Below are 16,299 nucleotides of genomic sequence, written 5' to 3'. Positions count from 1 at the left end.
TTGAGAACTGTTGATAAGACAGATGAAGGTACAACTTCTCAGCCTTCAGTTTTTAACAGATTAGGCACTACTAAGGAAGTGGATGAAAAACAAACTTCTTGGTCACGAAAGTCCGTTTTTGCTCGACTTGGCGATATGAATACATCACCTAGAAAAGGCAAGAACAAGAGAAGCACAACAACAATTGAGTTGAATTCTACAGAGGAGGATGATGGGACTCGAAGTTTGATTCCTTCTCATATGAAACGCATGACGTCACTTGAAGTTAGAGGTAAAGGTCCGCTTAAGGTCAAAAGGCACATTATCATACTAATTGGAGAAATTAAGACTCAAGTGGAAAGTAAAAGAGAAGAAAAAATTGAACATGTTGTTTCTCACCATGTAACAGTTGAAGAAGATTCTAGCTCAGATTTGAAGAATGATAATCTCCAAGAAGCTCCTCCAGAACTTGAAGATGGGGGGTAATCAACTGTTAACAATTTGAAAGAACTCAACTTGGGAACTCCTGATGACCCTTGACCAATCTTTGTGGGAACACTCTTAATGCTTGAGGAAGAAAAGACATTTTTTTGAACTGCTGCTTGAATATAAAGATGTCTTTGCATGGACGTATAAGGAGATGCCAGGTTCAAGTCCAAAAGTCGCTGTCCATCGTCTTCAGATCAAACATGGTATGCGACCAGTAAAGCAGGCTCATCAATACCTCAGACCTGAGCATATCCTTAAAGTGGAAGAAGAAGTCAACAAGTTGATCAAAGTTGGGTTCATACATGTAATAAAATATCCGACATGGATATCAAGTATGGTCCCATTAGTTAAGAAGAATGGACAGATTAGAATATGTCTCAACTTTTGAAATTTGAACGAAGCATGTCCCAATGATGACTTTCCACTTCCTATTATGGAATTAATGCTAAACACCACTACCAGACACAAGGTGTTGTCTTTTATGGATGGGTGTTCAGGATACAACCAAATATAGATGGCACCTGAGAATGAAGAGTTAACTGCATTTCATACCGCAAAAGGCATCTATTGTTATAAAGTGATGCCTTTTAGACTCAAGAATGCCGGTGCCACATATCAACGTGCCATGCAAGGTCACTTGGCATATATCCACAGATTCATTGCAAACTTGGTAGGCCGTTGTAACCTTTCAGTCGACTGATGAAAAATAAGGCTCCATTTGTTTGGGATCAGGCATGTCAAAATGCTTCCGATAGTATTAAGAGATACTTGATTCATCTAACAGTATTAGGAGCTCCTATTTAAGGGAAACCATTGATACTTTACATTGTTGCTCAAGAAGAGTCTCTTGGAGTGATGCTGGCCCAAAATAACAAAGAAAATAAAAAGCGAGCACTCTATTACTTGAGTCACTGATTAACTGAAAATGAACTCAAGTACTCACCCATTGAGAAAATGTGTTTGGCGCTTGTTTTTGCCTCTCAAAAATTGAGACATTATTTCTAAGCCTATACAATGCATCTCATTGCAAGAGCTGACCCAATAAAGTATGTTATGTCTAAGCCCATCCTCTCAGGACACTTAGCAAGATGGTCTCTCCTCTTTGATGAATTTGAGATAATTTACGTGCCAAGAAAAGCGGTGAAAGGATAGACCCTTGCAGACTTCTTGGCCGACCATTCCATTCCTGCTGATTGGGAAATTTTTAAGGAATTCCCTAATGAAAATGTATTATTCATAAAAGTCCTACAACCTTGGATGATGTTCTTTGATGGGGCTACCAAGAAGGAAAGGGCAGGAGCAGATGTCATTTTTGTTTCACCACGGAAGCACATTTTGCCTTACTCATTTATTCTTGGTGAAAATTGCTCAAACAATGTTACTGAGTACTAGGCCTTGATCATTGGTTTACAAATGGCAACAAAGCTAAAAATTGTTGACTTAGATGTTTATGGGGATTCTAAGTTAGTAATTAATCAGCTCCGGGGGGATTATAAAGTTAAGAAAGACAACTTAGTCCCATATTTCCAATATGTAACTCATCTTATTGAAAAATTTGAGAGGGTGGTACTCGAACATGTTCCAAGGAAAGAAAATTGCATGGCTGATGCACTTGTCAATCTAGCAACTACACTAGCATTGTTAGAAGGTGAACAAGTTAGTGTCCCTGTATGCCAACAATGGGTATTGCCACAATTGTTAGAATGTCGCCTTGTAGAAACAAATGCGATTTTAGTACTAGCCATCGAAGTCGAAGATTGGACAATGTCAATTATAGACTACCTTGAACATGGGAAGGTCCCTGATGATTCTCGCCATAGAACTGAAATAAGACGTCTGTCACGCCCCAAGTTTTATTACTCAAAAATATAACCAAAACCTTCAATACAAGTCGATTTTATTAACTACAATTATAATTACAAATACCCGTTACATGGAGTAACAATAATATTATTCTCTCTCAAATAAATACAACAATAATAAATGTCAAAATTCACATTGAAATACACATGAATCTCTCATTACAACAAGCATCTCTCATTTACACTATGACATATAATAGAAAATGAACTCTTCAATCCTTAATCCGGCTTTCCAAACTTCGTTCCTGAAAATGGTTAAAATAATTAGGATGAACACGAAGTCCAATATGAATCTTCCCTGATTCTAAACAATAAGGTCCCTAGATACATGTGATCATGGAATGCTAAAGAGTGATATAAACATAAATTCATTGTGCCCTTTTCATACTCAAATTACAATACATATAGGTAATAACTTTCTCATAAAGAAATTCATGAAAATTTTTCAAAGAAAAAATCTTCCTTTTGTTTCTGTATCAATCAAATATATTTTTCAAAAAAAAAAAAACACTTTTCAAGAATCCCTTGCTAACATTACCTAGAGGTGTAAACATAACATCGAGTCATTCTTCTACATGTCACAAAAAAATCATAATCCATTGTAATCCACATAAGAAGAACCCACACAATCCCATATATTTGACTTTACCCAATTAAGATTATTCACTTTCCATTATCTCAAACGCATGTACAAATCTCATTATAATCATTCCGGATAATCCAATTGGACACCAGCTCCATTACCAAGCCTCATCATCACACCACACGCTATATCGGTCACGAGTCGGAAGGAATGCGGATCCTCATGCTTTACCGGTCACAAGTCGGAAGGAATGCAGAACCTTTACACATTTCATCAGCCCACATGCTTTATCGAGAGCTACTTCAGAAGGAAAGCAGAACCTTTATTAAGCGCCACACTTTGCTGGCTCAAATACGACGGGAAACGGACCCCAAGGCAACATCATAATCCATCAATTCCTTAAGTCATTGCTCATTATGATTTGTGGGCAAAGCCAACACATTCGTTCATCGTTTCCATTACTTATTAGCTCAATAACACGTACTCCTTATGTTCCAATACAATCTCTAGTATTCATCAAGTCATTCGTTGTTACTATCCCAACAAAAGCCATAACAACATTCATTATTTTTATCACAAAATTCATCCAATGACACATCCACTAAGAGCATATAGCGCATTTTTAGAAGCATTCTCAATTCTTATATTCCAACTGTCTCTTTAATTTTCCACATTATTATCAAGTCTTCATACTAAATTTCACAACATAATAATCATCATAAATTATCCCCGATTAATTAATTTAATTACTCATCTTAATTTCTTCAATATAACCTTTCTATACAATAGTTATTTTCCAACCATTAATCATCATTATTTATTCTCATCTCTACAAAACATAAACTTAATTTCATAAATCCAATGTCAATTGAAGCTTCCTTCATCCTGTAGACACCCCATTTTTGACCGTCCTCAAGACTTGGATGTCACTATTTGAACACTCGGTGATCATCCATGTTTGTGTTCATCTTGAGTTCCCGGAGGTCTCGGCCACGCGCTTTGCCTCAGGATCTCTCGACTTGACTGTTTTGTGTTTGGTTTTGCACCAAACACTTGTGTTTTGCTTTTGAGGGGCAGAGAGTGGCTTGTGGGCCACCCCCACACCTCACCGGTCATGGCTTGAGGCCACCGGCCATTGTTTTGTTGCCATCGGCCATATGTTTGGTCGGTCGGCACTCTTTGTGGTCGGTCGACCATGTATTTTGCCATTTTGTCATTTTTGGCTGGTCGACTACTGTGCATCTGCTTTTGCAGATATTTTTATGCCAGCTGTGCTAGCTGGCATACACCTTGCAACCCCTCCATACACGCGTATGGAGGGATTTCACTCTTGCTTAGCTTGTCTTGTAAGCTTTGCAAGAGAGATCCTCTATAAGAGAAGGGCTTCTCCTCCCTCAAGGGTTGGAGGGTTGAGTTCCAGAGGTCTGGATTAGGGTTAGCCATAGTGTATCTATTCTATCTCTATATTTCCCTCTCTTTGTGTATAAGAGTGTGTTTGTCCTTACTTTTGTGCACAAACACCTAGTTTTACACCTTACCTTGGTTGCTGAGGAGCCAGTAGGTTGTTCTTGAAGTTTTGAGCTGGTTTTGAGCTAAGGAAAGCAGCTGGAGTGCTGTTCTTGAAGGGGTTTACAAGGGTAAGAACTTTACCTTTAAATACCCCATTTTTGCATAGTCTTTTTGCCTACCCTGCATCTATTTTTGAGCTTAGTGTATAACATATAAAAGTCTTGTTTTTACTTTCTTAAAATAGTTGTTTAAGGTTGCTTTGAGCTTTGGGGTTGTTTGACCCCTCTTAGGTCTTGTTTGGCCCCCATTTTGTGTTATTTTGGTGAGCTCTGGGACTACCTTGTTTGTGCCTCCTCACCACTGAAATCTTGAGGGATTTCAGTGGTGGGGATGGTGCTTTAAGGTCCTAAGAAGGAGAGGTCCATCCCCTCTCCTTGTTGCCTTCAAAAAGTGCCATTTTAGCCTCATGTGTGAGCACAATTTTTAAGTTCAGGTTGGCCATCTCTTAAGTGTTATTTGTGCTTATTTTGTTATGATATAGCACTATTTTTAGTTGGTTTAGACACACCATGCATGCTTAGCATACTTGTCTTGTAATGCCATGAATTTGCCTTAACATGCTTTGTGCTTTGAGCCTTGTTATAGCATGATTTTGGCCAAGCTTTGTAAAGCTTTTATGCATGATTTAGTACACTTTAGCTCTGTTTTTAATTGCTTTGGCCATGCTTGACATGCTTTGTATAGCCATCTTGCATTTTGGCTTGCTAGCCTCGGGTGTGTGAGTGTTTAGCATGCATTGCTTAGCTTGTTTCAGTGGTTTGGCACCACTTATAGCATCATTTCAGTCCCCATGGTATGATTGTATGCTTGCATTTGATGCTCCCTTAATGCTTTAAAAGGTTGTAGTCTTGTGCTCCATGTTTGGCCTCTTTTGTATGCTTCCATGCGTAGGCCACTTAGATGCTATCTAGGCGTGTCCTTAGCTTTGTTTAAGTCTGCCTTGAGACTACTTTAAGTCCTTTTAGCCTTGTGAGGCTTGGTTGGCATGGCCATGGTTTAAGCCCCTTGGCTTACCTTGAGTTTCGGGCATCGTTGCATGCTTAGTTTGTCTTGTTCACTTGGTTTGGCACCTTTTATAACATGATTTCAGAGCTTAGTATGCATGCCATTAGTCCATGATTGTCCTCCCTTTTAGTGTGCTTAAAAGTTGCCTTTTGGTGCTTAGGAATTGGATCATGTATGCATACATGCTTGTATGTACATTTGGCCCTATTTCCATAGCCTTTGGCCATTGGTTGGGCTTAGTAGAGAGCTGTCCACCTTGGTATGAGTCCATTGTTCGCGTGTTGTTGCATACTCGCCTTGTGTGTTGTTGAATACTTGGCCTACCGCATGTGTTGCATGCTTGAATCATACTGCATTTGGCATGCATTCTCATCTTTGTTTTGATTGCTTAACATGCTACATGTTTTGCATATTTGCATGTTGGTATTGCATCTTGCATGCTCAATTAGTTTGCATACTTGTTATATGCTTTCCATGCTTGCCACATGTTCATGTTGCCTACTTAGTTTCCACGCCTAGGGTGCATTGCATTGAACATGCATGCCTTGCCTCTTGAAATCAAGTGATAGAGGTTGGGCCTTTATGTGCTTATTTGGTTTGCATTTCATTTGACATGAAAGTGCACATCTTGGTTTCTTGGGCCATCACGCATTGAAATGCGCGATTGGTGGTCCGAGAATTGAGTACTATCCCCCTTTGAGTCATAAACATGATAAGGGGTGTATTGGTGCACACATTTGCTTGAAATGCATTGCCATGCCTTGTTTTGCCCTCTGCTACTGTCAAAACAGGTTCTGCAGGAAGCTTTGGCCGATCGACTGCATCAAGTGTCGATCGACCAATTATTGATGGCCGATAACTCCATAGATGGTCGATGACCACTTCTATTTGGCCGGTGACCATTCCTCATGGCCGGTGGCATTCCCCAGTGTTCATAAGGTGTACCTTGGGAATTATGCCATTTTCAGATGAGCAGAGTAGGGAAAACAGTGGCATTGAATTTCCGGGTGAAGCCAATCCGAGCATGCGTGCATCCCTCTTTCCGAGACCCTTTATTGCTTTTAGTAGCTTAATTGATTCGTTGATTAGTTTAGTGTTGTATAATTTAATTAATTAGCTTGTAGGTTAATTAATTTGTATATTCTTTTGGTCCCTCCAAGCGAAGGCGAATTTGTAATAAGTGTGGGTGTGTATGTGCATGTCTTCCAATCCCCACTTCTTTCTCCCTTTTACTTACCTACTTTTGATGGTTAGTATTAGGACATATTTAATTTCGCATCCTTATGCTATGCATGAGTGCATCTATTCATTTGTATTACATGCACCGGGCTCGGCGCATCATACTAACTGCATAGTATTTCAAATCTAACTTGAATACGTGTTACTTGTTGCATTCCATATACCACTCTTAAATTAGCCGAGCATATTCTAGATTGCATTTTGTATGTGATGCATTAGCCATTTAACATTGACTTGGATCATACATTTGATTGCTAACATGTTCATTGTTTTGGCTTGGAGTACACTGTAAGTGTTTTATGCTTTAGCATCTCGCATGAGTGTGAATGTTAACATGACAGCATGCTTACCATGTGGCTATATGCTTATGTGATATATCTGCCTGAATGCCTGTGGGTGAAGGTTGGATTGTTTGAGTTGGAACGACTCATTGAAAATTCGTGTTTTAGTCTACTTGTGAGTAGCAAATTTCAAACCATTTTCCAAACAAACGGATATGCGATGCTTTGTTCCAAATTAGCCGATCTAGTCTATATTTTTGTGTTGTGCGCATCACATAGTAAGACTAGCTAATTAATCGGAATAAGAACACATAACATTTTCAAAATTAGATATCATGGTTAGTAGAGGCCGATCTTCGGATCGGGCGAGCGGGGGTGCTCATAGCTGACCTTCCCCAATCGTACCCAAGTTCCCGAGCCGAGGCAACTTTGGTGATGACGGACACGTAGCCTTAGGCAAACGAGTCAGGGTTTCCTAAATTCCCCCATAAAAAATATTTAGGTGGCGACTCTGTATCAGGCAAAGCAGTCCATGTTTGGCATTTCTTTCTAAAAATTTGTTTTTCAAAAACGATTTGGCAAATTGGACTCTTTGGTGATTTATCAGTCTTGCAGTGCACTTTTCAAGATCAGATTAAGAACCGTGACAATTTGAGTCTGAACTGTAGTAAGCCCCAAATGAACAAAACGGGATTCCCTCTGGGGACGTTCGGGGATGTCTACACATCCCTAATATAGGTTCCATAACTAGGGTTAAACATAAATTAGGGCTTTTTACTATTTGACACAAAACCACATTCTCATGACCCAAACATTTTATATTCCACTTAAATCATCAATTCAACTTCCATAAATTAAAAACCCTAGCTTTCTACACATACTGTTTTAAAAATCTCCTCAAAATGAGGCTTTTATGCAATAGAAATTAGCACCCATCTATCCAGAAGATAATACTAAAGAGAAGCAGGGAAAATCCCTACCTTAAGCAAGGAGAAACAGAAATCTGAAATTTTGACTTCAACGAAAACACAATCCGCCTAGATAGATAGAAAGTCCTAGGTGTGCTCTTCGTTTTTATGTGAGGAACATGGGGTGAAAAGTGAAAGAAAGGAGATGAAACTCAAGCTTGAAAGCTTGAAACCCACAACAATGGTGGAAAAGAAGAAGAAGAGAGAGAAAGAGCAAAAGAGAATAAAGAAAGAGTGGACCAAAAATGATTTTTAAATATGCTGAATTCGTATCCTTCGCTCGAGTGAAGAAAGCTTGGCTCGAGCAGAGGAAAGAAGCTCCTAGAATCTCTGAAAATCGCACAGTTCGCTTGAGCGAAGAAAAGCTCGCTCAAGTAAGCATGCTTCCAGCACATAAACTCAAAATTGAAATAGGCATAACTCTCTCGTTCAGACTCCGTTTTAGGTGGTTCTTATGTCCAAATTGAAGCCCCAGAAACAAGCTTTCCAATGGTCCTAGACTTATATTCAAATTCAAAGTGTGCAAATAGAAAAGGCCGAAAGAGTGAAAGCTGGTCGAAAACAAAAACTCAAATTTGGGGCTTTTGATCTAATCTTGTCTAAATACCTTATTAAGGCTTTAATCAAGGTTTCAAACATCACCCAAGGGTCCTCAATTATAACATTTAAGGTTCACTTGCCAACCCATCAATGCCAAGAGTCCGACAACCATACAAATTTTAAGATGACGAGCACCAATTTACACCAATCCGATATGTATTTAAATCGGAGCCATTACACAATCGAGCTCCTCGATTCATTTACTATAAGGGAACTTTATTTTGACGATCATTTGAAGGAATTTTTGTTCGTTGCCTAGGGGATGACGAAGCTTAACAAGCCATGGAAGAAGCCCATTCCGGGATATGTGGAGCGCATCAATTTGGTCATAAACTTCACTTTCGAGTAAAAAGGATGGGTTACTATTGGCCTACGATGGTTAAAGATTTCTTGGACTACTCAAGAAAGTGTCAACCTTGCCAGTTTCATGCAAACTTTATCCATCAACCACCAGAACCTTTATACCCGATAATTGTTTTTTGGCCGTTTGATGCATGGGGTCTAGATGTAGTTGGCCCATTGACCAAGTCTTCTGTAGGCCACTTATACATCTTGGCCACCGTAGATTACTTCTCCAAGTGGGCTGAAGTCTTCCCACTTAAAGAAATCAAGAAAGAAACTGTTGTGGACTTCATCAAATCCCACATTATTTATCGGTATGGTGTTCCTCGCTACATTATCACCAATAACGGAAAGCCTTTCTATAGCAATCTAATGGACAAACTTTGTGAAAGATTTGGATTTAAGCAACGCAAGTCCTCAATGTACAATGCAGCTGCCAACGGACTCGCATAGGCGTTTAACAAAACTTTGGGCAACATATTGAAAAAAATGGTTGATAAATCAAAGTGGGATTGGCATGAAAGAATTGGAGAAGCACTCTGGGCATACCATACGACACACTGTACCCCAACACAGGCCACCCCATACTCCCATGTGTATGATGTTAAAGTGGTTTTTCCTTTGGAACAACAGATTCCTTCATTAAGGATAGCTATACAGGAAGGTCTCACTGATAATGAGAATGCAAAATTACACCTTGCTGAGTCAAAAGCATTAGATGAGAAGAGATTGGAAACACAGCAAAAACTTGAGTGTTACCAAGCTCGACTCTCCAGAGCTTTCAATAAGAAGGTTACACCCCAGTCTTTTCAAGTTGGAGAATTGGTGCTGGCTGTTCGAAGACCTATCATCACTACCCACCAAACCGGCAACAAGTTCTTGTCCAAGTGGGATGGTCCATATGTGGTGACTGAAGTCTACACTAATACAACATACGAGATTGTTGATAAAGAAGGTATAAGAGTTGGCCCAATCAATGGCATGTTCTTAAAGCGCTACTATCTATGAAAATGTAACGCTCCTAATCGCATGAGCATAAGCTACCTGCTGTTTTTTGCCCATATGAAATAAAGTTGCTATAAAAAAAAAAAAATTTACTACTCCTGGCCCGCACAAGTATAAACTGTGAACGGCTAATAAATTAATAAGCCAAATGTGCTTTACAATAAGAGTATTTTGCTTCGAACTATAATATTTATTTCATAAATCTAGTGTTTGCTAGAGCAATTATTTTATAATAAAGTATTTCGTTTCAAGCTACATTTCATTAAAATAAAAACGAAATAAAAAAAAAAGATAATAAATAAATAAATCATGGAAGCCATGATAAATTCTGGATCTTGCCTTGTTCGACCTTCAAGAGCTGCTCCAACTTGTTGGCGACTTCGATATCATCGCTTCTTATCACCTCAACTGCTTCTATTGTAGCTTGTTTGTCCCTTAAAGTGGAAACAATGGCTCGCTTTTGAACTACTTCAGCTTTAGCAACACTAATTGTAGTCTCTAATTGTTATGATTGTTCATCTAAATGTTCTAACGCTTTTAGTAATTCTGCCTTCTTTGCTACAAGGCTGCCCAAATCAAACTTCAGTAAGTGAACCTGCTCAATTCTTTCATTTTCAAGAGCTAGAGCATGAGTAACACGTTGACTAACATCTACCAAACGTTGATCATGTAGCTCTGAAGTCATTCCTTGAGCAAATGTTGATTTCATAGAGATGTATAGAGATGTACGTAGTAGCATTTTGTGCGTACTTCTTAATCTGGCTTTGCAACGAAGAATAGTCTATCTGAAGCTTTGAGAGCTCATCATAAAGCTCTTGGAGCTTTGGGCCCAATGTTGGAAATTTTTAAATAGGAGTTTTGCTCAATAAGCCTTTAATATGGTTATCAAATATTGAAGTTGCTGAGCAGCGAGCATTAAGGATCATGCTTCTTGTATCAATGGTAGAAGTCATAGAAGGTGCAATTTGACTCAATGTAGGAGCAGTAGGTAAGGAAGAAGTTCGGACAATTGGAGTTGGGTCAACTGGGAGACAACTCTTACGACCAATCACTAAATCAAAGGTTGATGGCCCATGAACTAATTCTTCATTATCTGAGAACTCATCAAGAAGTCTCATATCCTCATTGCCTGATGCCAAATCAAAGTCATCATTTGGCAACTGTCAAAAAAATTAAAGAGGAGTCAAAAAAAAAAATTAAAATGACAAATAATAGATTCTATCATTACTGGTACAACATCGGTAGCCAATGGTTGAAAAGTGCTAGGAATGCCGAACAAAAATGACTCCGCGTCATTAAAAGTATTGGTGTTCCTTTCAACGGTGCCAGTACCAGATTTTCTTCCTAAGTGACACCAATTACGATCACCGTGACTATGGTCCTCTTCTGCTACTCCACCAAGAGTCCCATAAACACTTCCTCGAACCATTTTGTTGGTCTTGAGATTAGAATTTTGCTTGACAATTGCAATTTTCTTTGTTTTAACCATCTCTTGAGTTGGTGAAGTCAAGTGTTTGCTCCTTGGGATAGAATTTTCTTTGTTGGAGAAATAGCTCCGTATAAAGCTGGGACCACCACTCCAAATAAGCCTTGGTAATGGAATGAGATGGGAAATCAAAATGCGCTAATAACCTCAATATAGAATAGGTAGCATCATGAACACAAGAATCCCAATGCTGAATAATGTTCTGTAAACTACCATCCCAAAGATCAACCTAAAGTTTACCCAGGATGGCTTAAATAAAACCAAATTACCTGCTAAACTTGTGAGGATTGTATGGCTCAATGACCATAGTGGACGAACTTCGCAAAGTCAAATAGCTCGAGCGGATGCTGATGAAATACTCTAAGTCTGAGTTAGAAAGATAATCGTCATCAACCAATTCCTTGGGATTTCCCTCGCTACACGCCAAACAGTGCAAGGTCATATCTTTGTATGATCGAAATAAGTCATAGGCCTCTAACTCCTCAAAATGTTTGGCCATCCTCTTACCAGCATACCTCGTCATTAGAGGCGTCAAAGGAAATTCAATACTAAAGTGTTTGTTGAAATACTCTACTAACCAAGCATAAACATAATGGATCGGGAAGATAGCACCGCACTTTCCAGGATCAGAAGAAGAAACAATTCTATTAAGTCCTTTAATGATGCTGCAAGTATAGGACTAGCAAGGCTGAATGAATGACCACGAGCCATCATACTAGTAACCTTAAACACCCCAGGTCTAATCAAGTCGCCATCTCCAAGGGTTGAACAAATTTACACAACCAACAGACAAGGAAAGCTGACAGATAAGTCTCATCCTTGGCTGTACCAACAATCCCCAAGTCAATGAAAAATTTGTCCCCTTGCACAGTTCGAGATCGAGTTATGTTAATAATACCAAAAGGGTTGCTAGTATCCTTAGGGCGTTGAATCTTATTCCTTGAAGCCCGCTTGGTTGATTTATGATACTTGACTTCCCCTTTAAACCGAAATTTTATCCAGCTAGTAATCCTCACTACATTCTTCTTTGACTCCTTACAAAGTCGATGGTAAACAAGGAATAAATATCCGCAATTGACAGGAAGGAGGAAATTCTTATCCCTTATATTGCCGCCCAACTCTTGGGATTTGGCACCATTTCATCATATATTGCACCCTTAATAGAAAGTCCACCAAGCCAACGCAAATCCCATAACGAGATAAACATTTTGCCTATGAAAGTGTGAAGGGTATTAGTGGACAGACACCAAAGCTCACAAAAGGCCTGCATAACACTATGTAGTCGGTCATATGAGAACAATGAGGTATAAATTGCATCATAAATGCCAGCCTGTTGTAGTACCTCACGGTGTTGCCCAGTGCATCCTCCAACCACTCCCAATATCCTTCACAAAAAGAAGGTTCTGCTATGGCCTTAAAAATAGTGCCCCATGCCACCTTTTGAGCCCGAACCGCACTCCCAAGGGTAGAAAATAAACTATGATCCTCAATGTCTTCATGGTTAGATGAGTTTAATAATAAGACCCTAGAGTGTGATAGGCCTTCAACCAATTGATATGAAGTCTCATGAACCCATTGCACCAAATGAAAAGAACCATCAAGTGGCTCGAACTTCAAGCCTCAAGCACCAAGGAAATTGGAAGAGTAGTCCCCTTTTCAATAGCATCACTAGAGTCTTTGAGAATAGTCAAATGTCCCTTCTTGAAAGTCTTGAAGTACACCATCACTGAATGACAAAGCCAAACAATTATTATAAAAAATAAATAAAAAATAAAAAAAAGAAGCAGAAGAAGAAAAAAACATGCATTGTGGAGAGACATATATGATACATGATCATGATGTAAGTCAAACTAATTACCTATGGTCGAATGGGTAGTGGTGGAAGTGTCTACTTCACTAGCCTAATATCCAAGCTACTAGCCCGACAGGAGCATTCCCCCACGTAAGTCAAACTAATCACCTTTGGTCGAATGGGTGGTGGTGGAAGTGTCTACTTCACTAGCCCAATATCCAAGCGACAAGCTCGACAAGCGCATTCTCCCACATAAGTCAAACTAATCACCTATGGTCGAATGGGTGGTGGTGGAATTGTCTACTTCACTAGCGCAATATCCAAGTGACTAGCTCGACAGGCTCATTCCCCTACATAAGTCAAACTAATCACCTATGGTCAAATGGATGGTGGTGTAAGTGTCTACTTCACTAGCTCAATATCCAAGCGGCTAGCTCGACAGGTGCATTCCTCCATATAAGTCAAACTAATCACCTATGGTCCAATGAGTGGTGGTGGAAGTGTCTACTTCACTAGCCCAATATCCAAGCGGCTAGCTCGACAGGTGCATTCCCCCACATAAGTCAAACTAATCACTTATGGTCAAATGGGTGGTAGTGGAAGTGTCTACTTCACTAGCACAATATCCAGATGGCTAGCTCAATAGGCATATTCCCCCACATCAGTTAACCTAATCACCTATGATCTAATAGGTGGTGATAGAAGTGTTTACTCCACCGTCCAATATCCAAGCAGCTAGCTCGATAGGCGCATCCCCCCATAAAGGTCAAAATTAATCACCTATGGTCGAATGGGTGTGGTGGAAGTGTCTACTTCAGTACCCAATATCTAGGCGGCTAGCTTGATAGGCACATTCTTCTACATAAGGCAAACTAATTACCTATGGTCGAACGGGTGGTGGTGGAAGTGTCTACTTCACTAGCCCAACATCCAAACGGCTAGCTCGATAGGCGCATCCCCGCAGAAGTCAAAATAACCAATTATAGTGTAAGGGTGGTAGAGTATATCACTCAATTATTCTTACAAAATCTTTACACTTATAGGCAATAATAAAATGCAATTTCCAAAGAAGGTTACAAAAAAAAAAAAAAGAGAAGGTACGAATTGGAAATTTGCACATATTCTTATACATATAGTTACGATATACATATATACATGCTATCAATTCATACATATATATATATATATATTGGGAAGTTGCTAAAAAGATGACTTTTTGAATTTTTTAGCTTATTTTGTCTTTTTGTGGGTAAGTTATGTGAGAGATGATGTGATCCAAAATGGGTAAAAAGCTGGAAGCTGCCTTTTTACCAGCTTTCCAAAAGACTCATATATGTATTTATATGTGAAGGCCACCAATTTGTGCTACACATGCTTGTGTAGGCACCAAAAAAAAAAACAAAAACCGAATTGAATTCTACATGGGTTCCGTGCAATATACATATCAATTCATAAATATGTGTATAGGTGTAGGCTGCCAATTTGTATTGCACATGTTTGTCATCAACAAAGACTTGGTCTGTAAGGTGACATCATCAACATCAAAGACTAGGTCTATAAAGCTATTAGATTAGCATAGATGTATAAGAAATTTATGACAAATTTTAGCAAACTCACCTTCGCCGTATTCAGTCTCACAGTCTTCAATTATTTCAGAGAGTGCCGTTCATTGCTATGCTTGTTGTTATAAATAGAACAAGAAAAGTATATTAGGGCTGCGCAAATCTTAGCAAACCCTAGCAATACCCTTGTTATTACCTTCCATATGAAGAGAACCACACTTTGTTATTTTGGAAACAATATATGGCAGGTTTTTATATTTGTTCCACGACTGAAATCCTTACCTCGTGAACATGACCATGCTACTTCAAACCTCGCTTTGATGCTAGTAAGCAAGTATCAAACTAGAATTTTGTAGTGGGGGCAATTTGTTGACACTTAAACTTTCACGTGTCTTGATCACCGTCTGATTAATCAAGGCAAATAAATTTTCTTGATTGATCAAAATTAAGATGGCCAAAATTTTCAAATGAATGAGGGTCCTACTAAAATTATGAATCTCAACCCATTTTAAGTTATAGGTCATGACTAAAGAAAAGTGAACGTATTTTTATAATTGGGTCAACCCCCCCCAAAAAAAGTGTGGGGCCCACAAAAGTATTTTGTTAAAATTTGGTGGAGAATGCAAATCATGTCCATAAATTAATAAATAAATTGTTATTTTCTTGGAAATTCAAATCAATTTTGGAGTTTCCAAAATTGATCCTTCTCTCATAAGCCTATAAATAGAGGCTTCACCATGAGGAAAGGGGACAGATTCTTTGGCTAATGGTCTTGCAAGCTCCTAAGCAATCTCGAGACTGCCAAATTCTCTTCTTAAAATTCTTTCTAAAGTTCCTCAAACTTAGAAGAAAGGATTATCAGGCATTTCAAACTTGTGCCAGTCCTTTCAAGTTACAAATACAAATTTCGTCTCTCTTTTCAAAGAGATCATTTCAAGACTCATTCGAGATCAAGTCTTTCTTCTCCAAGTTTCTCCATTCGAAGACTTGAAGAAATCCATCAGTTTGTCTAGTTCAACAACAAGCTTTTATAGCCGTTGAATCACGCCAATTTCGGAGATTGAATCAGAGGACTTGTTCTTTTGTAATAGGGCAAACCATAGAGAATTGTACCCATTTATTATAATCAACAAAATTACTTATTTGTGCATTTATTTCGCATCTTAATTGCAGGATACAAAATTTGTGTTTATAGCAGCTTTTTCTACAGATGCCTTAGCTATGGCCTCGGTTTTTTCCTCGATTTTTCTCACCATATTGAGTTTGTCCAGCAATTTTATTCTTGTCGCCTCGGCCTAGTTGAGTTGGTGGAGGGTCAGTATCCTCTTGTGTCTTCTTTGTGAGGTCCTTCTTCAGCAACTCTGCCTTGTAGGCAAAGGCATGAGTATGCTTCATGGTATGCAAAAGAGGAAAGATGAATTAGTACAACAATACAAATAATCCTAAGTATAAAATGTGGAATTGAAAGCAAGATAGTAGCTTACCACTATGGTGTTCTTCATCATGAATGTGAAATGCTCATAGCCATTGTAGTCGC

The 16,299-nt window shown here is 38.9% G+C and overlaps 1 protein-coding gene across 1 annotated transcript; it reads left to right on the top strand.

Annotated features, from left to right (window-relative positions):
- The first annotated feature begins 9,406 nt into the window (after positions 1-9,406).
- Positions 9,407-9,925, top strand: LOC145803556 (uncharacterized). The gene has a single exon (XM_082896855.1). The coding sequence runs from the start codon at positions 9,407-9,409 to the stop codon at positions 9,923-9,925; it is 519 nt and encodes a 172-aa protein (XP_082752981.1).
- Positions 9,926-16,299: the final 6,374 nt, after the last annotated feature.

The sequence above is a fragment of the Camellia sinensis genome, chromosome 12, assembly GCF_055761805.1.
Source record: "Camellia sinensis isolate YWXY chromosome 12, ASM5576180v1, whole genome shotgun sequence".
NCBI classification, from domain to species: Eukaryota; Viridiplantae; Streptophyta; class Magnoliopsida; order Ericales; family Theaceae; genus Camellia; species Camellia sinensis.
Note: the sequence above shows the minus strand (reverse complement) of the source record. Positions and strands in the feature narration are given on the sequence as shown.